Raw genomic sequence first — 27,676 nt, forward strand, 5'->3', positions numbered from 1 at the left:
CTTAGAAACCAGCATTGAAGTGCTGAGAGGGGAAAAGTGCTGATGTTTCTTTAGCAACTTTAGACTTTTAGTGCAGGATTGTTCCTTTTGTGTCCCCATTTTTTTTAAGGTCAGAGGCCTTTAGAAGCTTTATAGCTGCTGGAATGCATTGAGGATAAACTTCCCAGTACAGATAGAAGGCCCAGTCAGAGGAGATATGTTGCTGGACCTGTTGTGCACCAATGCAGAAAAACTTAACACAAAGATCAAGACTGGAGTTACAGTTTTAAACTAGAAGAGGGTGGATTTAGGGTTGATAAGAGGAAGGAGTTTCTTGCTATGAGAGTGACAAACAGGTTGCATAGAAAAACTGTGGGTGACACAACTAGGGAAAAAATATTCAGAACCAGATAGGGTGGTGCTTGGGGCAACCTGGTCTAGCAGGAAGTTTTGCTACCCAGTGCAATGGTAAGGAGTTGAAACTGGATGAGCTTTAAGGTCCCTTCTAACCCAGAAATTCTGTGGTTCTCTGAACTGTGGAACTTGCAGGAGAGCTAACATTAGAAAGGTGAGGCTTCCACAAGCTCTTTAGAAGTTGAAACCAGAGCAGAAGTCATTCATGCTAGGCTACACAGAGAATTTGGCCAATGGAGGATTATTACTACATGTGTTGGATATAGCTGATCTCGTGGCAGAACTTAAGAAGTGAACTTCTTAGTTATTTGTAATGGTGATGTATTTGCAAGTACTGGGAAGTCAGGAAAAAGAATTAGAGAGGAAAGACTTTTCATCCTGAAGCATTCTTGCCTTTGTTGTTAAAAGTAAGAAGAAAAAATGATGATTGTTCTATGTATGTTTACAGGCAGGACTTGTAAATTTAAAGATATGATGTTCTTAGTGGTCAGTGGAGAGTTACTCTGTCTTCTTTGAAAAGTACACTATGCCTCAGGTTTTGAATACTATTTTTCTAGTTGAATAACATGTAAGAAGTTTCACCATGAAAACAACTCTAGCTGGATCATTTCTCCCAACCCTTTGGTTAACCCAAGGCAACTTGTCAGCACTCAACAGCTTTACCATGATAACGGTTCTAATAGAAGTTAATTTCATGGGTGTCTTTTTTTCTCACTCTGAATCTTAGCATCTTTAGAGTGACCCTACAGAAACCCCCTTCCCTGCACAGCTTCACCCTCTTAAGAGAAACTCTATGCATCTCTTGCATGTAGAATCGCAGGATAAAATTGGAATGCTAGAGAAGATATCTGTGGGTTTCCAACAACAAGGGAAGTTTTATGAATGACCAAGGGGAGCAAAAAAGAATTAGAAGTGCTCATAGAGAATTTAGAGAGAGAGGAAAAGAAAAAAAAAGAAAAAAAAAAAAAAAAAGGCTGTGGAAGCAGCTATGTGTTCTTGTTTCCTGTTGAAGCTCCACAGAAGGTCCACTTCTAGGAAAATGGTGTAATTTTAGTATCTTCCAACTTCTAATTAGTTTTGTTTTGTTTTGCTTACCCTTCCCTCCTCTCTTCCCTGTTAGTAGACCTTAATTTCAGACTCAAGTTTATGTTCTTCAGTTTTGTGACCTTGTTCAAATGGATCATTCTTTGCTTTTCAGTCGGGCAAATGGAAACGCAGTTCTGGCTTGACTGAAAGGCAATTTGGATGCATCTGTCTTCTTAAGAACCGAGCAACTTGATTTAAATCAAAATGAAAAAACATTCACTGAAGCTGAATATTGACAAAGGTTGTAACAAGTAGATATAAATGTGAGAAGCTGTTGTAAAGTTGCTGTCTGTATGGATAAGTGATATTTGTCAAGTTAGATTTTTTATGGTAGGACTTGAAGTTTCTGGAAGCATACAGACCCACTTTCCAGGCATGCGGCAAAGCTGCACCCTGATCACAGGCAGTATGTGTGAGCTATTAAAATATATAGGGAGAAGTGAACGAGGGTCTCATCTGGGTCTCATTTTCAGTAGCCTCCGTGTTCTGGATCTCAACTGCAGGCAGTATGTGGTTGGGCCTCTCCAGGTCCCAGCCATATGGTATCTCTTGACTTCATTCTTGCGCTGTCTACCTTGGGGAGTGATGGTAACAGAGCTCGTGACCAGCCCCACAAGTTCCAAGGGATACATACTGCTTCATTAGTAAAGATGGTGTTTTTTCTCAGTGCTCTGCTCTCTGCTCTGCTCTCCAGCACTAACAAGTCTTGCTTTGTGGGGGAACATTTACAAGATGCAAGCAATAAGGATTCTGTGGGCTTTCAGGCACAGAGAGTGACAGCTGTTCGTTACGCTTCTGCCTATGCCAGTACCATACTTCTAAAGTCAGATGAGAATTTGTTTTAATTCCTCTTTATGCTGGAGCTGTCACTTTGGAGAGAACGAGAGTAGCTGTTCTCCAAGGATAGTGGCTGCTCACATGAGTTCACTCTCCTTGCTCTTTTCTATTCCTTTTGCAAAAGATGTGATGTTTTAAAAGCTGGACTTTTAAAACTGACTTTTTGTTTTTTTTAAACTGACTGGACTTTTATGGACTGACTACTAGGGAGTGTGCATAGCAGCTTGCTGAAGAGAGAATGCTTTTCTGCTTGGGGTCTGGATCAGCTGGAGCTGGTAATCTGAGATTCACCTTCCTTTATTTCATTAGTAATTTCTTGATAGTTCACTGTTCAGGAAGAAGTCAGCTTGTGCACACGTGAGTAGTTAGGAGTCTTTTTTTTTTTTTTTTAACATAGAGGACTTTATGTGGTTTCATTCTACTTAAAAACTAGAAGATTCTGTAGGCAGTAATGTGTGTGTTTATGTAGATGTAGTATACATACACACACACACACACACACATATATATATATATATACTCACACATTATAAACACATTTACACTTTCTCTCTGCACATACACACTATGTACTTTACTAAAGGCTACATTACCAACATAGGCATTAGTAAAGGAGGGCAGATAATTTTTTACAGCAGTTGGTGTTTTCTGTAGCCACTATCACACAGCCATGGAGGATGTTATTGTACAAGACTTTGAAAAAAACAGATGATTTTCTGTGGCAGCATGTAGTGGTCACTCTCATGGGGTGCTGGGAACTAACAGGGCAATTCACTGCACTCTTTACTGTGTCACACTGAAAGCTGTCAGAGATCATAGTCCTCTGTCAAAAAGGAAATCAGCAGCAAAGAGTTGCTCCTGGCTGTAAATCGGGGATGTTTCAATTAACATAGCTAAGAACTTCACAGGTATAAATTTCATGAGTGATAATAGTAAGTACTCATCATCAACAATATGTTAGTTATGCTTGTGGGATAATTTAGGCTACTCTTATTTTTTATTATTATTTTTATTACATCACTATAGTCTAATCCATGTCCAACTGAGAAAATGCAATTCTTTCTCCTTTCTAATAAGAGTTTCCCAGAACAGCAGTGTAACTGTGCTCTATCACTAATGAGCTGCAGATAATCTATAAAACTGGCATTTATTAGAGGCCTTCTGGTACTGCATATTGCCTTTTTCATATTCTGTTCTCTAGTGGTTTTTGTGATTAACTATTTACATAGTTTCAGGTAAGTATTCGCTTCAGTGAAGGAGGAGATTACAACTCCCAAAAAAGAAGGAAGGAAAGACAGGAGAGAGGGGTAGAAGGAGGGTGAGATGGAGTTCTTCAGGGAACTGAGACGAGTAGAACAGAGAATTGGAGATTTAATGGTATTTTCTTACTGTAGAAGGAGAAAGATCTGCATTCTGTAACAAAACCCACACTTTATAATAATTAAATAACGAAAGCTGTAATAAAAAAAGTTGCTTGAATAAGGCTCATTTTGTTTGTGGGGAGGATAACTTGGTGCTGAAAATGGCCACAGGGTTAGTGTTTAACAGTTATAGCTCTGCAATGGCACTCTTGCTCTGTCTTCACAGGTGATTATCAAGTTTTTTGAGTCAGTAGAGTGTGGAGAAATAGTACTTCTGAGGAAGTTCTGAATATTTAAAATAATTATAGGTCAGTTTTTTAGAAAGAGCAAAAATGACAATCTTTATCACCTAAGAAGTTTTCTGTATGACTCAAAGAAGCCCAGTTTCATGATGTTCTGCCTGTTGCTCTTAGGTGTGAAAGCACCATTACCATACTATTTCAACTCAAATCAGTGTTAATTAGCAAGTCTACAGTAGATGGTTGTAAAGGTAGTTTGGCCTTATTTGAAATGTGGGCAGGAAATCTGTCCTTGAAAGCTCTTTATCAGACTAACATTAAACACACAAATGACAGAGGTGGATTTTGCTGAAATAAACTTTGTGAAGTTGCTGTGTGAGGCATTCCTCAGGTGACAGTTGCTTTACCGCCTGCTTAGCACTATTGATTGGGCGGTGCAGTTGAAGAGTGCTATTCTCTAAAGGTTCTTAATGTTACAATGTTTTAAGACTGAAGTGCAACTTGTTTTGGCCTGAGCTCTATTGCTAAGTAGATACTCATTTTTAAAAAACAAAACAAAAACTGTTCCAGGATGCGTGTGAATACAGTGAGGATGACGAGCAGGTGGACATTGAGACCGTGGAGGAGCTTTCAGAGAAGATTAACATTGCCCGTCTGAAGGCCACAGCTGCTAATATCCAACCTTCCAAAGAGAAGTAAGCATCCGTGGAGAGCACTACAGTTTTGTATTTTATTGCTGAGCTGACACTGAGTAAGCCTATTAAACAAGAGATTTCACGTAATGGTAAGATAAAGCAAGGCTTGCCAGGTTTTCCTAAGCGTTGGTGCATCTTGGTGTCTGTGAGGATGGGGCTGTCAGAACTAAGAGTAGATTTGAGGTATCTTTGCTTTTGTTTTGTTTTGTTTTTTAAATTTCTCTGTAATTGATTTGTTCATGAGGATATATATCTTGTAATGTGTGATATTTATCAGTACCCTTTCTGCTGAATATTCTACTGAATATTATAAGCGTGGTCACCTTGCTTTTAAATATGATTTTGCAAGCTTTTGTTTTGTTTATTCTTGCTGGTAGATTTCTAGGCAGGAGCAGTCATAGATTTCATCCATGATCCTGTAAATGAAAGCTTTGACTTTGGGACCACTGCCCCCGATGAAGAAAGCCTTTTCTTATTTGTATGTAGTCTGCCATGGTTGGATAGCTTGGCTCTTTTTTTGTTCTGTTTTTTTTATTTGTTGCTGCTGCTGCTACATTTGCATTTATAATGACAAAGCAAAGTAAAAACACTGTTAACTTTATTTAAAGTATGTGAAGATGGTCATGGCTATTCCTCAGCTGTATCAAAGTAAGGGAAAACTTTGAAGAACTTTATAAAAATTTAAGAAACAATCTGATGGGAATTAATCTGTGCCTCCCAGATGATTCTTCTTTTTTCCTTGCAGAGATACAGCTCAGTTTTTATTCTTAGAGAGCAACAGAGCTATGCTCTATCAGTTGTCAAGATCCTTCAGTGGGAAAACTAGATCGTATGTTTTGTACAAATAATTCTTTCATATGTGTGTTGTTCTTTGTTTTCTTCAATGCCTGAGAAATAATATGAGGAAGCTGTTTTTATACGTTAGGATAGAAATGAAGGTGAGGATTTTGATTGGTTGGTCTTGGTTGGGGGTATGGTATCATCTGTGTTTATCTGTGTTAACAAAAAGAAAACAACAGCCAGAATACTATCTAAAATCAAATAGAAATACTTTCTGAAGTTAACAGACACTGGCTTAATTTACTGTTGAACTGTGGACTAACTTCACAGCTTTTGGAACAGCTGATTTTTTTTTTTTTTTCCAGAACGATGGCATTGAAGATAGTTGACTTCCTTGAGAAAGCTCAACAGTGTTCTGCTTTCATGTAGTTAAAAGGAAAAGTTAATTTCAGGGGATAAAAATGAGCAATTCTAGGCTGTTGGAATATACTTAACGAGGATAGAGTGCATGAGATGAGTAGTGTTGGGAAAAACTTTCTACCTTTCTTCCAGATACCATGCTCGTAATTCTTCGGATGAAAAATTAACAGAAAGTCCTACGAAGGTATATGCTCTCCTCTTTCCTTTTGGTATCACATCTCCATTTTAAAGATAAATTTTCATCTCGAGCTCAACTCCAATGCAATTTATCTACCTCCTGTGTTATTTATGATTAAATGCAAGAAACCAAATACATTTTGGGGAAGGGGGAGGCAGTAAAATCTCATTAAAGAAAAAAGGAGCGCAACTGCCATCGGTGATTTCTCACTCCATTTCTTGTACAGGAGAAATATCTGCCTCTTACTTGCTATTATGTTCTCTTAGGTTCTGTGATTTTGGTGTAAATGATGTCTACGGCACCCATAAAATATATAAGACAATAATATGTAGGATTATACAGACTGCCGCATAGGGCAAAGGATTTCTGAAAGCAGTTTAAATAATATGTCCTTAGGCAAGTTAAAGACAGCGCAGAAGCCTTTCAAACCTAAACTCGTTGCAGTCCTTCTGAACTTATGCTATATGTTAGGGTCACTTTAAGGCACATTTCACTAATTGTCTGTGATAACTGTCAGCAGTGCACCTGAAGTCAGGTTTAAAGCTACCTGTTGGGAGGGTGGGGTTTGAGGTGTATTGTGAATTTGGTGAATGTTTTGCATATTAGAGCAGACTGGTACGTACGTTTTTGCCTGAGATTAGGATGGGTTACAGGGCACATTTCCTCAGTTATTATTCCCTCTGCCCTTGAAACTGACAAGAGGCCTTTCCTTTAAAGGAATTCTGCACCCAACAGAAGAGCAGATGCAATTACAGCCTTACTTGTGCTCATTCTGCCTGTGAGGGCAAAAGAGTCAGCCTTCAGACTCCTCCTGAGGCCAGAGGACTCAGAAATATCATTGCTGAATCTGAGGAGTCTTTCTCCTGATTCACTGGGATTTGTAGTAGACCCAAAAATGATGTCAAAGTACATTAATACTTCTAAAGTATTATTTCATCATGAAATAAATATAATAATTAAAAAAACTGTAGGAATAATGCTGAAAAAATCAAATCTTCAAACCTGTAAGGGTGGTCGTTACCTGCGAAGCTTTCTGAACACAAACAAAATTAATCAAAATCAGAGTCTGACCTTAACATTGTCTGTTAATTGGTAGATGTCTGGGGTGATGAATAGCAACAGTGTCTTTTGTCTATTTGCTCCTATTTATATTTATCCATCAAACAAAATACAAACAAAACTAGTTTAATGTCAGGGAGAAAAATTGATGGGATGTTTTCATTTATTATATGAGTTTTGACAAATGGGGAAGAAACACTGGGGTCAAATGTGTGATTTTGCTGTAATGCTGTGGCTTACCTGTGTAGCCTTGTACTGCAAAAATAGAAAGCTCACAGATAGAAAGGGCTGCTCATGATTGTTTCTTTTAGGGCTGATATGATTATGTTGGTCATTTTTGGTTGGTCAGCATTTCGTGCTTCTGACACTGAGCTTTCATGAAGACGTAATAAACGAATAGCATGATGTGATGTCTTCAGGTGTCTGGTGAAACATTGCAAATCAAGCATGCCTTTGAATAGTTTGCTGTTACATTTCCTTTTTTTCATTCAACTGGTCCATATGGTTACTTTTCCAGCAGAATCCTCCTATCTGGAGCAGAAGGCAGAAGTCTGAGGAAGAAGCTTTTGCTCATTACCGCCAGACACACACAGCAAATGAACGCCGGCGACGTAATGAAATGAGAGATCTCTTTGAAAAACTGAAGAGAGCTCTGGGGTTGCACAGTCTTTCCAAGGTGTCCAAATGCTACATTCTCAAGCAAGTGAGTATTTTGAAGCCTAGGTGAGGGAGCTTTAACCTGAACAAAGTGTCACGGAATAGTTGAGTTTGGAAGGGAGCTCTGGAGGCCATCTGGTCCAGCCCTTGCTGAGGCAGGGCCACATGGCAGTTGTTCAAACCTGTGTCCAGGCATCTTTTGAAGAGCTCAAAGGAGGGAGACTCCACAGCCTCTGTAGACAAGCCTGTGCTCTATCACCCCCATCCTCTTTCTACCCTCCCTTCAAGTATTTATATATGTTCATAAGATCCCCTGCTGAGCTTTCTCTAGGCTGTAGAGTCTCAAACTTCTCTCATCGGAGAGATGCCTTCATCATCTTGTGGCTCGTTTCAATACACCCATGCCTCTCTCATACGAGGGAGCCCAGAACTGGACACTACTCTAGGTATAGCCTCACCAGTGCTGAGAAGACCGAAAACCACCAGTGCTGAGAAGAGGGAATTACCACCCCCTGCACTGTTGACAATAATTTGCTCAATATAGCACAGTGTGTTGTTAGTCTACTTTGTAGCAAAGGCATATTGCTGACTTATGTTCAACTTGGTGTTCATTTGGACCTCCAGGTTCTTCCAGTTTCTACAAAGCTCCTTTTTAGTTGGGTGACTCCCAGTATATACTGGTGCCTAGAGCTGTTCCACTACAGGTGCACTTCTCAGTGAATCTCATGAAGTTCTTGTTGGCCTATTTCTCCAGCCTGTTAATTTCATTCTGGATAACAGCAGAACCCTCTAGTGTGTCTGCCACTCCTCTCAACTTTGTGTCACCTGCTTACTTGCACTGCCCCATCACATAAATGTCAGGAAACAAAACTTAAGTTGTAGGTCCATAATTATGTTTGTCAGCTGTACCCTGACATGGTGAGATAAAAGACTTTTTTGTTTAAAATGGAAGAACTTGAGAGGAGGGGTGACCAGTATGTTTATCACTTTTCAGCTTGCATTTAGGGAAAGCTAGCTTCGTCTGATACACTTCACATCCTGATTCTGAGTCCTGCTTTCTCACGACGATCAGAATGTCTAAGTAAATTTCATAAAGCTTTACTGGGAGGAAAAATATTTTGTGATTTTATGTGTTCTTCACTTATAAATCATTTTCCTGATGTTTTTCTAGGCCTTTGATGAAATCCAGGGATTGACAGATCAGGCAGATAAGCTTACTGGACAGAAGAACTTACTGGCGCGCAAACAGGATACTTTGATTCGAAAAGTTTCCATACTTTCAGGTGAGGATGTTTTTTAGATACAAACCACATGGAATAATAATAGAAAGAAAAAACTTTCAATTGTGGTACAGAGTAGAGTAATCTTGGGAGAATCTGGGTAAGTCATTAATGTTCACATAAAATTTAGATAGGCCCTTGGTGCCAGGCTTGCCAAGCCTCTGTGTGATACACTCACACTGATAAGAAATGCTTTTATTTTCCTTAGTCCCTAAAGGAAATGTAGAAAGATCTCTGTGCTGAAAGACATAGGCCTTAGTTCCCGTTTACTGGGTATGTTTTAGTGGGGAAAAAAATTAATTCTGTCACTGATTGCTTCCCAAAACAGCTTTTCTGCTCAGTGCTTCGTAAGTATGCACAGTTATGTTCTTGGTAACATCAGTACCAAAACTAGCACTTGTACTGCCTAGATGGAGGAGGTAGCCTGTTGTAAAACAGAACTGCACTGTATTCTGAGCTGCTGCTCAGTGAGGGGATTTGAGACCCGTGGGATCACAGAATATCCTGAGCTGGAAGGGGCCCACAAGGATTTGTCCATGTTAGAACTTAAACTCTAAATTGTAAGGAGATCAGTGTAGTTATTTCACGTTGGACCAACAAATTGTGAACATCTACAGAAAACATGATTTCTAAAAATCTTGTTTTGATGTGAAAATTGTAACATTAAACAATGCTGAGCTGTATGTGAGTTTTCTTGTAGATGTTATTTAACAGCATGTATCAGTCCAAGAAAAACTCACACAACATACAAATAATGCTGATAATCATGCTTACGAGGAAAGATGTGAGGTATTTCTCCAGAGATGTGGATGTCTTCCAATGATACTTGTTGAACAGAAGCTACTGCACATTGAAGCTGATTTCTTCTTACCAAAGTTGCAGGAGAAGTTCTAAAATGCATGGATGTTTCTGAAAGAAAAAAAATAACTTGTACTAAATACGTAATTATTACTTTCTTGTTTGAGTCTTGGTGAGGTTATCTACTGTAAAGTAGTTAAATCATGTCAGAGTGATAAATTTGAAGTTCCATCCTCACATGTTTAGGTTTGGGAAGAGTCTTTGGAAAGATAGATTAACTTTCCAATGATGTTTCTATAGGGAAGACAGAAGAGGTTGTCCTAAAGAAGCTAGAATATATGTATGCCAAACAAAAAGCTGTAGAAGCACAAAAAAAGAAGAAAAATGTTCAACCAGCAGAATCTGTTGTAACCTCACCTGCTAGCACACATCAAGAAGCATCTTCTGCTCTACCCAGAGATCTGAGCAAAGTGCCTATGACAAATAGAAGAGGCAAGCCATTGATACTTGCCAGAAAAGGAAGCCATGCCACAGGTGGGTTAAAAAGAATGCACTTGTCACTGAATGAAGTCACCTTTTAATTTCATCAAGACTGAAGTGATGTTTGTTCAGAATGTCACTCTAGGGGGCTAAGGCTATTAGACTGCATGAAGAGGAAGTATGGATTTGTTTCTCGCTGCATTGAGGGGGTTCCTGGAGCCTGTGTCACTTCTGAAGCAGCTTTCTAATCTCAGGCTCATGAACCTTCTAGCTGGCGCTTCTTGCATGCCCGTGCTTGATGCTGGATTGCAGGGTATCCAGGTTTGCCATTACAGGTGCTGTGCCAAAATAGTTAATCTACATGTTTCTTTTATACAGAGAACACCTCATCCTCTCTGACACTAACTGCTGCAAGCCTAGTGATGACTCCCCAGGGGCAGGTGCTCACGCTGAAGAGCCCGCTGGTACCCGGGCAGGTAGGAGCTGTGCCCTCCACGCTCTTGCAGGCTGAATTAAAGCCTCGAACTGTCAGCAATACTGTGACAGCGCAGCCAGGTACGGTCATGTGAGAGCACGCTAACAGATATGCCATGCATTCAGAGATGTGCATGTCTGTTTGCATGGTAACATTCAATTTTTCCTTTTACTTTTGATTCTTTACAACTTAGTGAGGTAGAACCTGACTTTGATAAAATAAATTTTATATAATTATCACAATCAGTCAGTATGTCAACAGGTAAGTAAAATTTGTTAAATTTTTACTGTTTCCAAATTGGGGAGATAGGAAGTCTCAAGAAAGTAAAGGCAGAAGGAAAAACCTGAGATCTCTTTCGTCACCTAACCTATCTATATTTATACCTTTTACCACTTTCAGATGGTACTACCGTGTAAAGTCTTGCATGGAAGTGTAAGGATTTTATTTTCCAGGCTTGACTGAGTATCTGAAAGGATCTTGTTTCCACTGAATTCCCATTCCCCTTTTTTTGGGTAAGGTATTGCTTCTGTGATGATTCAGCTGCCTGGATCAGCAGTTCCTGTCCAAGTAAAAGGAATCCTTACTAACTCTGCTATTCCCATTACACTATCAACTGTTGCTGGAAACCCAGTACCCTCAGCAGTAGTTCCAGCCCCAGAGTCCCATTCAGGTAGGCTCTTTATTTTTTATGGATCTTTCTGCATGTATGTAGGGAAGGTTACCCTTGCAAAAATGAGGCTGAACTATTTTTCTTATTAGGAAGTAACAGTAGATGCTGTTGTCTGGGTTTTCAGGGGAAATCAGTATTAAGTCTTTTTAACAGATCAGAAGGTCCTTAAAGGACTAAATACAAGAGCTTTATTTTTGTTTTTTGTTTGTTTTTTTTTTTAAACCCAAGTCTTTCTCTTTCTCAAGTCTAAATAATTCTTCTTACCCTCAGCAAACTAAAAAGAATTGAGGCCTAGAACATGTCCATGGCATAATGCATTCCACTAGGGAAGTTCAGTAAAAAGTGATTGTGGGGCTGTTGAAAATCTTTCTGAGGGCGAAGATTTTGTTTTCCTCATGCATCCCTGGAAGAGCTGTAAGTGTTACAGTTGCTTCCATCTGTGCCAGCCTTCTGAAGGAAGGGACTGGGCAAGTGTTTTTTGTTTTTTGGTTTTTTTACAAGTTGAAAACTACACTATTAAGATTTTGGCTCTTTGCTTAACCACAACTGTGCAAGTTGTTCAAATTGTGAATTGCAGCTTATTCAAGAAAGTAAGCAAATGAAATATAAATAGGAATTATCTTGCCGTTAGTGTGGATCAGGATGGATTGTGCTTTGTTTGGTTTTGCAGAAAGTGAAGATTCATTCATGATGCCAAAGATTGTTAATGTAACATCCCTGGCTGCTGAAGAAGGCCTGAGTCTAAACCCGAACAGAAGCAAAAATTCTAACACGACAGCTGCGAGTACTCAGGCTTCTGAGAAATCTTTGGTGTCGCCTCTTGAAAGTAGGAAGAGCGACAGCATCCTTTTAGAAGAGAAAAGCAAACCGTGTCCTGGAGACAGTGATGGAGAGGGAAGAAGTAGCACAGGTTCTGTGAAAGGTTTCTTTGAAAATAAAGATGGTTTTCCGCAGCTCCAGAATGTATCGTGTGCAAAGGAACCTCCAGAGTCTTTTGTCAAAAAGCTCTGCGTTGGTGAGCTTGTAGGAAGCCAAGCCAGGAAGAAGGATGGTGATCACGGAGGGGAAAGATTGAAAACGAAAGAGCTGCCATTTCGCAAGCTGCAGATCAAAGATTCGAGGATAGAAATGGAACTGAGGAAAGTAGCTTCTGCAATGGAGGAAGCAGAACTGGATGCAGGTGAGTTACTGAGCAGCATTGAGGAGAGTGATGACACTGATGAGACCCTCACTTCTCTGCTCAATGAGATTGCTTTTCTCAATCAGCAACTGAATGATGACGCTTCAGGTATGTCAGAGCTGCCCAGCGCTCTAGGCTCAGATTTCTCCCATGGAGACGCAGAGGCTCGCCGCGGAACAGCCGGTGATCTCACCACTGCAGATGGTTCTTCCTTCCAGTTCGGCCATCTGGGAGGCGCTTTTAAAGACCTTTCTGAGGTTCCAGAGGGTGGTGGCTCTTTAAGCCCTCTCTTGTTGCACCTGGAAGATGATGACCTTACTGAGGGGGACAAGAATTCTGGGGATCCTTCATCTGAAGCAGATGTTCTGAAAATAGTAATCGGTGCTGAAATGAAGGATGCGCTTCCCAACCTGTCCGTAACCAGTGGCGGGAATGGCAAAACTGTAGCAAACTTGGCAGAGGCCACTGGTGTGACTCCACCGATTTTGCAGATGAAAACTAACCCGGAAGCTAGTAATGCTGACACTTTGTGGAGGCCCATGCCCAAGTTGGCACCGCTTGGCTTAAAAGTAGCAAGTCTGCCAGTGGATTCAGAAGGGCAGAGTGCTAAAGTGATGCCCTTGCTGGCACCTATAGTTGCAAAACTGGCACCCGCTGGGGTAAAAACTTCATCTGTAACTGCTCAAGAAGGACAGGATAACAAAACAATGCCTGCATTAGCTCCTGTGGGTACAAAATTTAGTAATTCTGGGACCCTACCTTCAAATTCAGTTGGCAAATAAGTGTGCGTATATTTTATCAGAGAGTGGAATGGAGATCTGGAGCAGTATGAACCAATGGCTGTGTCTGGCAACCTCCCTTGTCTGCAACACTTTGTTTTCTGTATGGCATCAGCACTGTTCATCTGAGGGCAGGCCCCAAACTGAGAAATGAGTGCTATGAAGCTAAAGCATGTTGACGTATTTTTACCTCACTGTTGTATTCTGGGAGTTCTCATTCCCCTTCACAAAATATGGAAGATGATCTGTAAACCATTGCTGGGCACGTGGTATCCTTCCAAAATAGGATCTTCAAGGAAATAGTTTATAAAAGGACTGAGAAACTTAGGCTGTTGACAGAGATTTTTTTTTTCCCAGTAGACAGGCAGCTGTTTGTTGTTGAGTTAAAAATCAGGTGTATTTGGTTTTGTACCAGGCAAACTATCTATGCAGAAATTGAATTGTTCACATTTATTGTACCCAGTGTTTTGCAGAATACAATGCATGTGCAGAAATGAGATTGCAATTACTGTCAGATTTGTTACCTAGAACAGCAGAAGGGAAACTGCAGATTGTGTGGAGGGCTGAAGTGAAGCGTTTCTGTTCCTTGGTGCTAGTGCTCTGTCAGAGACTCTTTGTAGTAGCTTATGCACAGAACTCTTAGTACATGGGAAGGATATTTCCCACTGTAATGAGAACTAGAACAGTATGTAAACTCTTAAAAAAATAAAAATACAAAAAATTGAAAACCCACCACTTTCACCTCATGCCCCCATCCAAATAACTCTCTCTTTGATGGTTCAGGCATTTGTAAGGGAAGAGTTCAGAGAGTAGAGAAGAATTTGGGTACCTCTTTGCTCCATCTCTAAATACAATGCTGAAGTAGCTGGAGCATTTTCCTAGTTCTCTTAATTCCTCCTGCCATTCTTCAAGATGCATTAGGTTGCTAGATGCGTTAATAGGAAGTCTTTCTTCATGAAATACAGAACTGTATCTGGAACAGAACTGGTACAGAACTGTCAGGGCTGTTGGAGCCTAAAATAAATGAGTGAGGTGTATATTTGAATGTATATATGAAAATATGTATAGCTTTTCAACCTTACATTTCTTCATGAATTCAGGAAAGGTACTCAGAGGTTTCTCACTGCGTTTGCACAAGATGTGTATAGGAAAAAAAAAAAAAGCCAACAAAAATGCTCATTACCAGGGAAATAGGGCAGTATTGAATCACAAGATGTATTTTTATTCTTCTCTGCCACTGCTTACTCAATAACCTGTAGGTGCTCTTTGCTGTCCCTCTGTAGGAGGTGAAGGGCCTGCAGACTGTAAAGATATTTATATTTTTGTACACGATTTTTGTTTTCATAGTTTTCTTGAAAAATGAAATTTTCAGCCTAGGAGAGATGATTTGTTAATGAGTGCATACACAGCCTTTTCCTATCAAGTTTGTAAACAGGAGTTACGGTGCGCTTGAGGGGCTTCTGAACTGCTCCTAGAAGGCAGAAAGCATGGCCGTGAGAACGATACAGAAGTTGGAAAATAGATGGTGCATTTTGCTTTACATTTAGGAATATTATCCCCTGCCTTACTGTTCTGGCAGCAGCAGCTGGGATTTTCCCCTCCCTCCCATATTCCCAGTCTTTGGTGAGGCACTACAGGAGGAATCTCATCTTCCCGCACTGAGGTTGTGCAGTGCTGAGTGGTGTTCTTCCACAGTTGGAGAGCAGTGTTTGCTCTACATGCTGTGCAGCCGTATGGGGTAAGCTGCAGCTTCTGGATCTATGTCTGCTTGGGCCCCCTAGGGGATGGTATATCTTGGGTGTTTGCTGGTCTTCTTTATGATTTATCTATTATGCTGTGAAGGAGAGGAGCCCTTATAGCTAGGTGTGCAAGCAAGTTACTTCAGAGCCTGTATAAATAAGGTGTCTTCACCTTGCCTCTCTAAGCGATGTGTTTTAAAGCAGTTACATGTATCTCATTGCTGTCTCATTTAAATGTTTGATACTAGTGTTATATTAATTCTTTGGAAGAGAGAATATATGCCAGCCTGAGAGTCATGCAGAGTCTTACAGTTCTCACTGGAATGCCTTAGAAAAGGGAATTAATGTGTGAATACACGTATTTTGCTTAATGTTAAGGATTTTAAACCTTGTTTTAAGTCAGTGGAAGTCTGGAGTAACTTTATCAGTTCAGTAGCATTACATCAGACATAAAATTATTTACCTGGGAATCTGGTTCTGAGCATTTCTAATAGGCTGAAGTTGTTTTTTTTTTTTAATAACCTATGGCAGTTTACTTTGCCAAGTGCTTTTATGCCCCCCTCCCATGCATGAAACAGCAACCAGAACAGCGGTGATTCCTCTCAAATCCCCAGTCACTGACTTCTTTCTGCCCCCTGCCCCTTCATAGTCCCACCTGGCTGATGTATAACTACAGAATTGTGTTGCTTAAGTGCTTTTAAAAAGGTTTGTGCGTTGCACGCTTCTTTCTGTAAGGCAGAGGAAGCGGCAGCATTAAAGCCATGCAAAGGTTATCTGAAATCAGTGTTCTGCTTTAGTAGATGTTTTGTTCACTATCAAGGTAACAGAAGGTGCTTGGAAAAAATGCTGGTTCCTGCATGTAGTACTTTAGGTAAGAACACACCCCAACTTTAGCTGCAAAAGGCAGTGATTGGTACAGTGCTGGGCAACAAAGCATGTTTGAAATGCTCTCTGTTCTTGCTTCTCCTTGTTTTACCATCTCTTGACTGCAGCTTAATAATTTGCTATGAATTTAAATGCTGCTCCCCCTCAGTCCCCCCCCACCCCCTTTTTTTTTTTCCCTCATACTCCCATTTATTTGGAATATATCTTTTAAAAATGATGTATGCTGTCTTTTGAGGCAATAATGCAAGAATGTGACATGAAATGAAAAGGTTTTAGTCAGGAGAAGGAAACCCCTGCAAGGCGCACATTCTCACTAGACCAAGAGACCTGGAGATTTTGTTTTTTACACACCTGTAAATAGACTGGAATGTTTTTAAGAATATAATGAGATGTCAGATTTAGCTTTTTTCCTTTTATATATTAAAATATATCTTTCCCTCTTTTCTGCTTTTGAAAAATTGATATTTTTGTAGAAAACTAACAGTACAGGACTATGAAATAACTGTATGTGAGGGACAAAGTGTAAAACTAAAATAAACCAATCAAGCTGAACTAGAAAGTGGCTCTGAAAGTTTGTTACATGGAGAGGGGGGTGGGGGGAAACGGTGATGGCACGTTGTGGTGACATGAGCTCTGTACCCAAGCCAGCAACACACATGTACTCTGAAGCAGAAGAATTCCTGGTGATGCAAGCATTGCTGCTTGGTTCGGGTCATTGCACACACACACACACACAAATTGCTGAAGATTAAGTCTCTGTGCTCCCTTCATGCTCCCTCCCCAATCCTAAATTCAGATTAATCTTTGCTATCTTTGCTTTGCAGACATTGTACAGCATGGCTGTCTTTATGGAAACAAGTCTGAAGATGTGTCCCCAGGTGAAGTGTCAGAGGAGATACGTCTTAGAGGAAGTAGATACAATGCCTGCTACAAGGTTCTACCTGTCACTGCTGTCACCTCAATTCCATGATCTGTTAAATGGGAGATAACACACAAATCTCAGAGGAGAAAATGAATAAAAATGTGTTGTTGTAGTCAGGTAGCATATTTTTGACCGTTTCTGATGAAACCCTTCAGGGCTTCATCCCATGATCTTTATTTTAAGGGATAGGGTTATATTTTGGAATGGAAAGGAATGTAAATGTAATGTTTATCCCATTGGGTTTGCAATTGAAAGAACTTAGCAAGAAAGTTCCCTGATGACCAGGACTGGGGGCTGTGGTATTTGAGTGCATTTAGGGCTCCTCAGCTGTGCCACCCTGATGGGACCAGCTCTGAGGAGGAGAACATAGAAAAGCTTGACAGTAACATCCCTAGGTGAGTTTTGACTTCCCTCTGGTGAGTGGCAGGATTGAGGGTGCTGCACTGCTAGGCTTGTTCCTGCTGGCCCCATGTAGTTCCCCTGTCCAACACAGAGGGGTGCCCCTTGCAAGCATCACAGCTTGACGTGTCTTGTGGGCTAAAGCCAGGCAATTAAATAGCAGCTAAAAAAAGATGCAACACAAACATAAGCAGTGTACCATTTTTAGAGGTTTCCCTTTTCCATTAACTCCTTACTCAACAGCTGGACTAAAACTGCTTTTCTTGAGCAGCTCCTGTGGTGAAATCCTTGCTGATCAGCTATGGCATGGTGTAAACCACGGGGCTGCTGTGTGGCTCTGCAGCTGTGACACCAGCACAGAGGTCTCAGTGAGCACAGAGGGTTTGGGCAAGGTCTGTGTGCAGCATGGCTCTGCCAAATTTGCGTTAGATGGAGCTCCTGGCTGATGTAAGGATGAAAAATGCTTCACAGGCTGAGGTGCTAGAGGACACTGAAACAATATGTGTGGTAGTGAAGGTGTTCAGGAGGGGCAGGCAATGGTTGGGACTGGACTGGCTTGTTTCATTTGGAGCTATTTGACTGTTCTTGTTGGCAATGGGCCAATCAGCAGGGCTGTGACATCTCTATGGCTGTTTTAGGATGGTAGCAACCATAGAAAGAGGAGTCTGTGCTTGAGGAGATAGCATGGCTACTGGGGCACCTGGCTCCTTGCAGGAACTCTTCTCAGCCCCAGAGGCCGGTGCTCCTCCTTGCTTTGAGACAAACCACTTAAAACCAGAACTGCATTCTTGCATGTAGCCCAGCTCACAGGTTGAGGGAGCCTTTATCTCATGTCCCAACGCTTACTTCACAAGAGCCAGATCTTCACCCTCTGTCCTCTGTCCTGTTGTGCTTGCCCTTGTCTGGCTGTTGGACCTCTTGTGTTGGGCTCACATCTGCAGCCATGGGTCTCCTTGTGGCATCCGTGGCAGGGATGATTTTAAGGATCATGGCGTTTCTGGCCCAATTGCTTTCTTACTGAAGGAAAAATGAAAGGCCAGTGACAAGGTGTCCGATTTTGATCGGTGTCAAATCAAGCGTGGAGCCGTTAGCATAAATGTTAGAGCTGCACTCCCTCAGGAGCCGCTTGTTGCTGGGTGCGAATGAAGCTGGGCAGCACCCAGCGAGGAGGGCCCTGGGCATTACTTGTGGGGTACAGTTCCATCAGGAAGCTCTGTTGGTCCCTGCCCAGGCCTCAGGCACTGGCAGTGCTGGGCTTAGAAAAGAGCTGGCTGACACGATGCTTTGCTCCTGGGATGGGCTGGGCTCTGCTGTAAAACAGGGCTATGGAGTCAGGGTAAAACGTGATCCAGCAAACCTTTCACATCCCTTTGGGAGACATGTTAGATGAGTTCTGCCTTGTGAAAGCAGCAGGGCCAGCACATGTGGGCATGAGGTACGAGGTGGATGACATAGCAGATTGTTTTTTTCCTGCTCTAGTTAGATTGAGACTTTCTTTAAATGATGTAGATCTGATGATAGCTTGTTACCAACTTGTATTCGGGTGACTGACAGTAAAAACGCGAAGGAAAAAGGAGGTCTTTGCAGAACTTTTGCAACAGGTGATGATTAGCTCCCATTCCTCAGCTGGCACTTTCACTTTTCGGTTATGATGACTCTTGGCTTTTGACAAGTGAGGCAAGCACTCTTTCAGCTCAGGACTGCTTTGTGGAGCTTTAAATTTGCTTCCTCAGCTTTTGGATGTCTGAGGCAATAAAATAAAAACAATCCCCTTCCTGCAGTCGCACCCCACGGAAGTTCAGGGGTTATCTGCTTGCACCGTGAGTCTTGGTCTCCAGGAAGAGTTTCCAGTAAGCAGCTCCCATCAGGAGAGCCGAACTGGTGGCAACCACAGTGGGAATTGTTTACTACCATGCTCCAGCACAGACAAGGCCTCCTTGTCCGACTTTGACGGGGAAAACATCCAGTTTTGCAAACTTTGCTGAGCAAGGGAGAAAATAATTATATTGCAGATCAGCTTACAAGGGGCACATTCATGTTTGGAAGAAAACTTGATTTTCATAGGGCGGGGAAGAGAGGCACCGCTGCCAAAGGGAAAATCCAGCCGGCAGCGTCAGTGACCTACAAAGACGGCCTTGAGCCAGCAGCTGCTCCTGGTCAGGGGGATCCCAGGAATCTGGAGCTGGGTCTCTGGCCCTGGCTGGCACGGGGTTTGCCATGAGCAGTGCAGGCAGCACAGCCTGACAGGGGAGACATTGGTGCAGCCACATCGTGTTCGGGGCCCAGAGTGTTGGGCGACATTTTGCCTCATGTGTTTTCACTTAGGAGGATGACAGGGTGAGTAAGGAATAGGTTTTGCAGTGCAAGGCTGGCTGTGATCAGCTGTGTGCTGTTGGCTTTGGTTGTTGTATGGCTGCCTTCCCCCATGCAGGGTGTACCAGCTGGAGCCATTTTGGTTGCCTGCTCAGAGGGTGGATACAATTATCTTCTTTTCACAAGTTTGCATGTAATTTCCTTCCCTTAATCTTAAATTAAATAAATAAATAATACAAGCAGAAATGAGCTGTGTAACAAGCTGATAACACATTAATTTTTTCATCAGATTGAAAGCCAAGCTCAAATGAGTCTAGTTCTATTAATCTCATTGGGTTTTCTGAACATCTCTCTCAAGACTCTCTCTTAGTAGGAAGCTGTAACAGCCAGCATAAGCCCAGTTTGTTGGCATGGCAATTTCATTAGCTGCCTTATCGCTGTGTCAAATCGTAGGCGCTTGTGGGCTGAAGGGAAAACTCAAGTGAGAAGCGACCTCTGGAGATGTGCAGCTCAGCCTCCTGCTCAGACCCAGGGCAACCATCAGACCAAGCTAGGTTGTTCAATGCTTTCTCCAGCCATGACCTGAAAACCCCAAGATTTTGGGGGGCTGCATCACATACCTGTGGGGACTTTGCCAGGCTGCTGCTGCTGCCTTCCTGCCTTCCCAACACCTGTCACACTGGTAGTAGCCTTGTGAGTTTGTTGCATCTTTGACATAATGTCTGTCATTATGTCAATCCCCACCTTGATTCTATCTGTACTATTTTGGGTTTCTTTCTCTCTCTGCTGGGTTGTTGCACCTCATTGCTCATAAACATATACTGGTTCCAGCCACACAGCTGCCCTGAGCTCTCTTGTATCTGCTGTCTCATGATGCCTGAAGACCATGAACTTGAGATCTGGGTCTATTTCTCTATTCCCATCTCTTTCAGTCACTTATCTTGCCAGATGACTAATTGGCCACATTTTCTTCTGTCTGGCATTTGAGCCACACTGCACTGCTTTTAGGAAAGCATCCCTCATCAGAGCACTGTTGCATGTCGGCATGGAAATGAGCACATCCATACATGCCGGTTAGATGCGCACTTGAATTCTCTCCAGACAGTCTTACTCATGCAAATAGTGCTGCTGACCCCTTCCTATTTGATGTCACCTCTGTAAAGTGTTCTGCCCTAAAGAAAGGGAGGGGACAGTGCATGTGTGTGAGTGTCCTTGTCCTGAGAGAGAGGGAGGCACTCCTTTGCCAACTGTCTCTGACAGGATTGCTCCCTGAGTTTTGTGTTTCACTCCTCTTCTACTTGACTTGTATTACTATACCATGGCCTGAGGGAAACTGCCATCCAAGGTTTGTGGTGTTCTACTGAATTATCGTTGCTATGGGTAGTGGGAAGGTCAAATTTCATTCTGCATGGTGAATTCTGCAAGCTCAGGTATGTTATTCAGGAAATCAGGCTGAGGGCCCGAGAGGCTGCGTCAAGGAGCCTGAGGTTGAATGGAATGAGATTTTAAGAAGAGTTTACTGTAAGTTGTTGCCTTGGCTTCCCAAGAAAATGCAGTTGGAATTGAATACCTAACCTAGGCTTATTGGGAAGCCCTGTCTTCAGCTCTCTTTGTGCCCACCTCTGCCTGCACACTGCTTCCTGGATGCAGTCTCTGCAACAGTTCTTTGCCTGATGCCCAGCAGGGTTCTTGTAGTGAGGCTCTTGGGAGTCTGCCACAAAGAGGCTGCCACAGGCTTCTACTGAATAGGGCTGGGCTGGGTACAGGCAGTGGGTTTGAAAAACTGCAAATGCAGTCCTGTTCAGATAACAAATGTAACCAGGACCTGCTCTCACTGTGGTGCCACAGCTGGCCTAGTAGGAATGCATACTCTTTTGTTTTTAAGGAAGAGAAATGCAAAAAGTAGAGCCAGTAGAAGTGGCATTCATAAGATGACACCCTGTAGGAAGGATAGATGGGGAAACTGAGGCAAAAAAGCAGTGCTTGAAACTCAGCACTGTGCTGTGCAGTTCAACAATGTGAGAGAAGCGAGTTGCATGCTCTGTTGTTTGAGCATAGATGTTGGCAAATCAAAACTTAGCAGGGGGGACAGGGTTGTGATAGAGGAAATTCAGAGCATCACCAACGAGTGAAGCGTGGCTGCAGGAAACAAAATGCACAGCTGGGGAAAGCTAATACAAACAGGTGGATTTTACAGCTTGCAATATAAACCTTTTTTTTATTTATTTTTTTTTTCTTTTGCTTCCTTGCTGTTTTGCTATAGCTCCTTGATTTTGCTTATGGTAGGTAACAATAAAAAGTATCTGTGAGAGTTGTATGGCATGTTTAAGCCAAAAGCTCTGTTGAGCCGTTGTCTTCCCAAAGCTAAACCCAATGCTGGCTAAGTACTTCTCTGCCATCTTGCTGACCATCAGCAAGAGAAAGACTAGCTCCAATCAGGGCACACTCTCCTTTGAGTTTGCAGAAGGTATTTGCACTACATTATTCTCCTTAATTACTGTTCTCTCGAAATCTAAAGCATGGGATAAATTAGAATGAAACAAAGAGGCTTTTTTAGGTCAGTTACCGAAGTGCGAGCTAATTGTGAGCAGAGCAGTACAAGATGGGCAGACAGGCTCAGAGGCAAACATTCACCAGTGACCTACATACCGGCAGCAGGCACTGGGGAGCATGCAGGTTGGCACCAGAAGAGTTTGCACACTTCTTTCCTTCTGGGTCCCTATGGCAGAGGCCACTTTAGAGCTGGCCCCCAAGATAAGAACTTCTGGGAAGCTGCTGGCAGGAAACACGTTCCCATGTGGTGTTCAGGACTTCTTCCCTGAGCCCCAGGGTAGAGCTGGAAAATGGCAGCATCCGTTTTTTTCACATGCAGAACAGCCCAAGAGCGAAAACAACATAGTTAGTATGCTCTGCTTATCCTGCCAGAGGGAGAACAAATAAAGGATGACTATGTCCTGACCTGTGTTTGGACACATGCAGAAAAACCTATCTCATGATCCTTCTGTGCTTGCAACTGTCAGAAGCTCTGTCTCACCCAATCTGACCCAACATATCCTAACCTAGCCCAACCTTTTTCTGGGAAGTGGGCCCTTCTGTGACGTTACAGCAGAATGGCAGTGGCTCAGTTAGGCCTTCTGAGTGCTTTTAAATTTGTGGAGTGTGGTTGTTCTGGCCTACCTTCCCCAAACCCTCCAGCGCCCCACTGCCAGCAGGCTGAGGTGTGGAGCTATACATGCCTCTGTGGAGAAACACTGGAGGGCCCCAAGCTGGGAAGGGTGTACAGTGACTGCTCTAGGGGAAGCTTTTATCATTCCCCTGGAGTTCAATGGTAATCATAGAATCATAGAATCACAAGGTTGGAAATGACCTATAAGATCATCCACTCCAACCTCATCATCAATGACCATCAATCACCATTGCCACCACTAGTACTAAACCATATCATGCAGCACGTCATCCAGACGCCTCTTGAACACTGCCAGGGATGGCGACTCCACCACCTCCCTGGGCAGCCATTCCAGTGCCTGACCACTCTCTGAGAGAAGAAGTTCTTCCTTATGTCCAACCTAAACCTCCTCTGATACAACTTGTGGCCATTGCCCCGTGTCCTGCTCGTTGCCTGGGAGAAGAGGCCAAACCCCTCCTCACCACAACCTCCCTTCAGGAAGTTGTAGGGAGCAATGAGGTCTCCTCTGAGCCTCCTCTTCTCCAGACTGAACAATCCCAGCTCCCTCAGCCACTTTTCATAAGACTTGTGTACCAGACCCCTCACCAGTTTTGTTGCCCTTCTCTGGACACGCTCCAGGACCTCAATATCTTTCCTGTAGTGAGGAGCCGAAAACTGAACACAGTACTCGAGGTGCGGCCTCACCAGAGCTGAGTAGAAGAGGATGATGGTAAGTTCATCCTGTGCTTCACATTTCTAGAGAGCAGTAATTAAGGTGAACAATGGAACAGAAGTAACTCCTAGGAAAGGGAACAAGGACTTGGCATCTCTTATTTAAGCATCAGTTTGGACAAATGTGGTTTACCCATAACGTGGCTTTCAGCTCTGGATGCCCCTTGCAAGTACAGACATCTATCCAATGTCTGACCACTGCATGTGTCCCAGTCCAGTGAGAGACAGCCTTCTTCTATCCACACATGGCTGCTTTTGTCCCCATTCCTCCAATCTTCCACCACTTGTCCCACACTGTATTTTGCTATCACACTTAGTAACTCTCAGGGAGCTCCAAGGTTGGCTGCATACTAGATGTATGTATGCCTCAGGCACCAGGGTGACTCAGTGCAGGCAGATGCACAGCCTGGGCTTGAGATCTCAAGACACACATATGTGCTTTGCTAATTATATTCAAAGAATTTTAAAATGAGGACATGGATTTTGTTGATTCTTTGAAATACAGGAGTAAGACATAAGTGGATTTATTTGCCTGAGTTGAATTTTAAATGGATTTGTAATTTTTCCTTCAGGTTAGGGTACATTCATCTAATTTAGAAAATAAATATTGGTGTAACTGTGCTTGGGATTTGCAAATACACCTCTGCATCTTTTATCTTACTACAGTAACTACCCATCCTCAGTGTCACAAGCCTTTTATTAGCAGCATCTTCCTACCCTCACTTGGGCTTCCTATACTGCACATTTTGTTCTTACTTCTCTAGGTTTCTACCAATCACACATGTATGTTTTTATTTTCTTAAAACTAAGCCGAGATCTGCGATAGAAGCATATTCTGTCTGCAATCATTATTAATTGCAGATGTCTACATGACTTTTCTATAGCAACATGTAAAGAAAAGATCCTGCTGATTGGAAACTAAACATTTAAAGCCAGGTACCAGGAGCCTGATAAAAAGACCCAAGTTTGGGTTGGAAACAGCTTCCAGAAAGTCCTTTTGCTTATCCTTGTAGACAATAAAGGCGAGAAAGGAACAAAGATCACTTGGGTAGAACAAGTCAACAGAAACAACTAACTGTGGGGGTTCATTCCTGAAATGCTGTACGTGGAGCTTAGGAGACCTTTGGATGTCTTGTGAAGGATCCTTAGTGCATTTTGCCAGGGCAAACTCATAGTTGAGGAAAAGGTTAATAATTAAATGATTATTAAGCTTTCAGTCATTCTCCTACTTGGAGCAAAATCATATGTAAAATATCTTCTATACAGCAAAAACAACATTTTTCTCCTTTGTTCCTTACCTTCCTATGTTTTTATATACCTACTTTGATTCTGGAGTAGACTAAAGCTGATCACCTTTCCTCTTCTGCTCTCCCTCCCCACCCAAGTGCCTGTTGTTCTAACAAGTCAACAGGTTGAAAGAGACGTCATGATCCAGCAGAATCAACATCCTGCACGGCTAAATTGATGGCCAAGAGCCCAAGTGGAAAGCAGCACCTTGGTCTGTTGGAAGAGTAGACAGCTCCTACAGATGACTGAGTGCTCTTTGTCCCCAAAGTTTCAAAATTGGTGGGAAAAATGTGTTCTCTGCTTTTCCTTTGGCCTTTGCTAAACCAGCTCGAAAGCTGCTCAGGAAAGTGGCAGTGGAGCAAAATGTCTGCACGCAATTTTTGCAGACATGCATGAGCAAGCTCAACCTATACTCTGCGCTGTCTGGAAGCTGTGACTCCGCACTGGTGTGGTGCCAGCCCTTGACTAGCACACCTGGTCTCCAAACTGGCCTCAGTTTCTCACACCAGCTGCCACGGCTTTCAGTCAGGAGCTCACTCTATTAACAGAAGCATCTGCCGGTGTCTGCAAAATATAAATCCTGTCACACCTGGGTTGTGACTGCAGCGTGGTACCGATGCGGTGGGGTCACCGAGGCATGGAACCGCTCACTAACCCTGTTATACCATGCTTCTGCAGCTCTCTGCAGGTCCACTGAGGGAACCACACACATCCTCACCACCTTCTGTTCCCTGTCAGCCCATGGGTCAGGGGAGAACTTGGTCTGTGAGGGGAACAAGTCCAATGAAACGTTTCAACATCACACCAAGGGGTGCTCTGCTGCTCCGTGTCTTCTTTCACATGCCTTTTTACTGAGACATTTTTCAAGTAGGAAAATCATTCTGATTAAAGCCACTTTGAAACTGTTCCTTTTGCTTTGAGCCATACAGGAGGCTTATGGGATTATTTGCAAGATGCTATTTCCTAGCAAAGCACAGAGGATTTCTGCAACAGAGGAAAATGTTTTCAGATATTTAATTACCTAATGCTTAAAAATAGGGCATTTCATTTACGAGGCATCTGCTCTCATTATCTGTGGCACTTCCCACAAGACTGCTTTAAGAGCACATCACTGAAGAGTAAAAGCCAAACACAAATGATATCATTTATTTATGATAGATTGGTTTTTCTGGAAGGGAAGAACTCACGACCTCAGAGTGAAGCTGAAAATCCTGCTGCCTCCAAATACCATTCCTTGATCTCAGTCAGGGTGCTGCCCACTGGAGTGGGCCCTACACAAACAACAGACAAAAAAAATGGGAGTTTTCTTCTCTTCAAGTTATTTGGTACTTACTGGAGGACAGGGTGACAGGGAGAACAGCAGCCACACAGGCCAGCATTACACTCCAGTTTCAGCCAAGCTCGTGTCAGTGTAAGGGTTTTACACTAATCCTTCACAAATCTGACATTAGAATTATAAAGCCAGGCCCTTCAAGTGGTGAAACAGGTGTGCAGTAGGACTTGTACTGCAATGCCCAGAGGAAGCTGGTGATTCTTGCTTGTTTTTCCTTGGTATTAATAGGATCAAATTTAAAAATAGAAAGTGTTTATACTAATAAAACCCTACAAAAAGCTTTTTTAAAGTTGTTGGTAAGATCCTTCTCTTCAGGATGAACTGAAAAAAACTAAGTGATATTTCATCCTATTTCATATAATTACAAAGAGAGTAAGCATTACTTGGAAAATTAGAACCATCGGATCCCTGTTCCAGTCCCTTTCCCATGACTTTGGAAGTGTGGTGATGTTTCAGAGGCAGTTAGTCTCACAGTCACAAGGAATTGTAATCACACATCATATTACACTGCACTCAGCATCAAGCACCTGAACAACACTGGCTGCAGTTAAACAGCATCTCCCGGGCAGACATCTCTGCCATCCCTTGTGTGAGAGTTAGACTGTGTTTTTTGCAGCAGAAGCTTCTAATATTAAAGTATAAGCCCTTACTAAACTTATAACCTTCTTATAAAATGGGTTGCTTCTCACAATAAATTGCTGAGGCGGATACCAGCACAAGGTAGAGCAAATATTTTGCTTAAAAGCAGAAACTGGAGCGTTCTGACTAATTCAAGATAAGGCAAATCTGCAGGGTAGGCCTAGCACAGAACAGAACAATCGTGATAACCTTAATCCCTAGAAAAAAATGCAATAATCTTATGAAATATTCCCTCCTACCTCCATAAAGAAATACAAGATATACTTAAAAACAACAGGTTGGTAACAGGCCTAACAGGGAAATATTCCTTAGTAACTGCATCAAGATTGCAAGCCTGGGATGCTCAGCCAATGAGTAATGAGGAGAGATGATAACTGTGTTGAGAGAAAGGATATATAAGGGTGTGTATTTCACTGGCAAGGTGCGTGTTTTTTCTCTTGTCATAAAAGAGTGCGCATCCACCACTATTGCAAATCAAAAATTGTGCTTCACTAAGGTTCTTGCTGGAGCCAAACTTACTGAGAGTGTTTCTCACTTGTTGCAAAGACATCTCCCAGGTCATTCCCTGATGTTTGTGTGCTTCTCACCAATGTGGTGACTTTGGTGTTTTTCCTGTTGAACAGCAGAAATTCAAGAACTTTTAACTGCTTTCCCCACACCTCTGCAATGCCAGGTCCCAGAGGGACACAGACTGGTGTGTGTTGTTAACTCCATGCCCAGCATGAGTGGTCCCACTCACCAGAACTCATCCCAGTCTGCATAAAACTTAGCACCCTTTTCTACACATCAGAATCCTGCTGAGAATGCAAACAACCACGCAGTGTCACAGAGCCAGGCACCATGGCACTGCCCATCGTGGTCACTGCTGAGGGCCAGTTAAAATAATGGACCCAT

General features: G+C 42.4%; 1 protein-coding gene across 1 annotated transcript in view; it reads left to right on the forward strand.

Moving 5' to 3' along the window:
* MGA (MAX dimerization protein MGA) overlaps positions 1–13,370 on the forward strand; it is a gene marked incomplete at both ends in the record, with an annotated part of 45,497 nt that extends 32,127 nt beyond the window's left edge. Inside the window, 8 exons of the mRNA XM_079537279.1 lie at positions 4,487–4,611; positions 5,944–5,995; positions 7,566–7,751; positions 8,877–8,988; positions 10,084–10,317; positions 10,642–10,818; positions 11,256–11,408; positions 12,079–13,370. Of these exons, the coding sequence (XP_079393405.1) occupies positions 4,487–4,611; positions 5,944–5,995; positions 7,566–7,751; positions 8,877–8,988; positions 10,084–10,317; positions 10,642–10,818; positions 11,256–11,408; positions 12,079–13,370 (2,331 nt within the window). The remainder of the gene's footprint in view (positions 1–4,486; positions 4,612–5,943; positions 5,996–7,565; positions 7,752–8,876; positions 8,989–10,083; positions 10,318–10,641; positions 10,819–11,255; positions 11,409–12,078) is intronic.
* Between the last annotated feature and the right edge of the window lie 14,306 nt (positions 13,371–27,676).

This window comes from Tetrao urogallus (assembly GCF_951394365.1).
Source record: "Tetrao urogallus genome assembly, chromosome: 6".
In the NCBI taxonomy this organism is placed as follows: Eukaryota; Metazoa; Chordata; class Aves; order Galliformes; family Phasianidae; genus Tetrao; species Tetrao urogallus.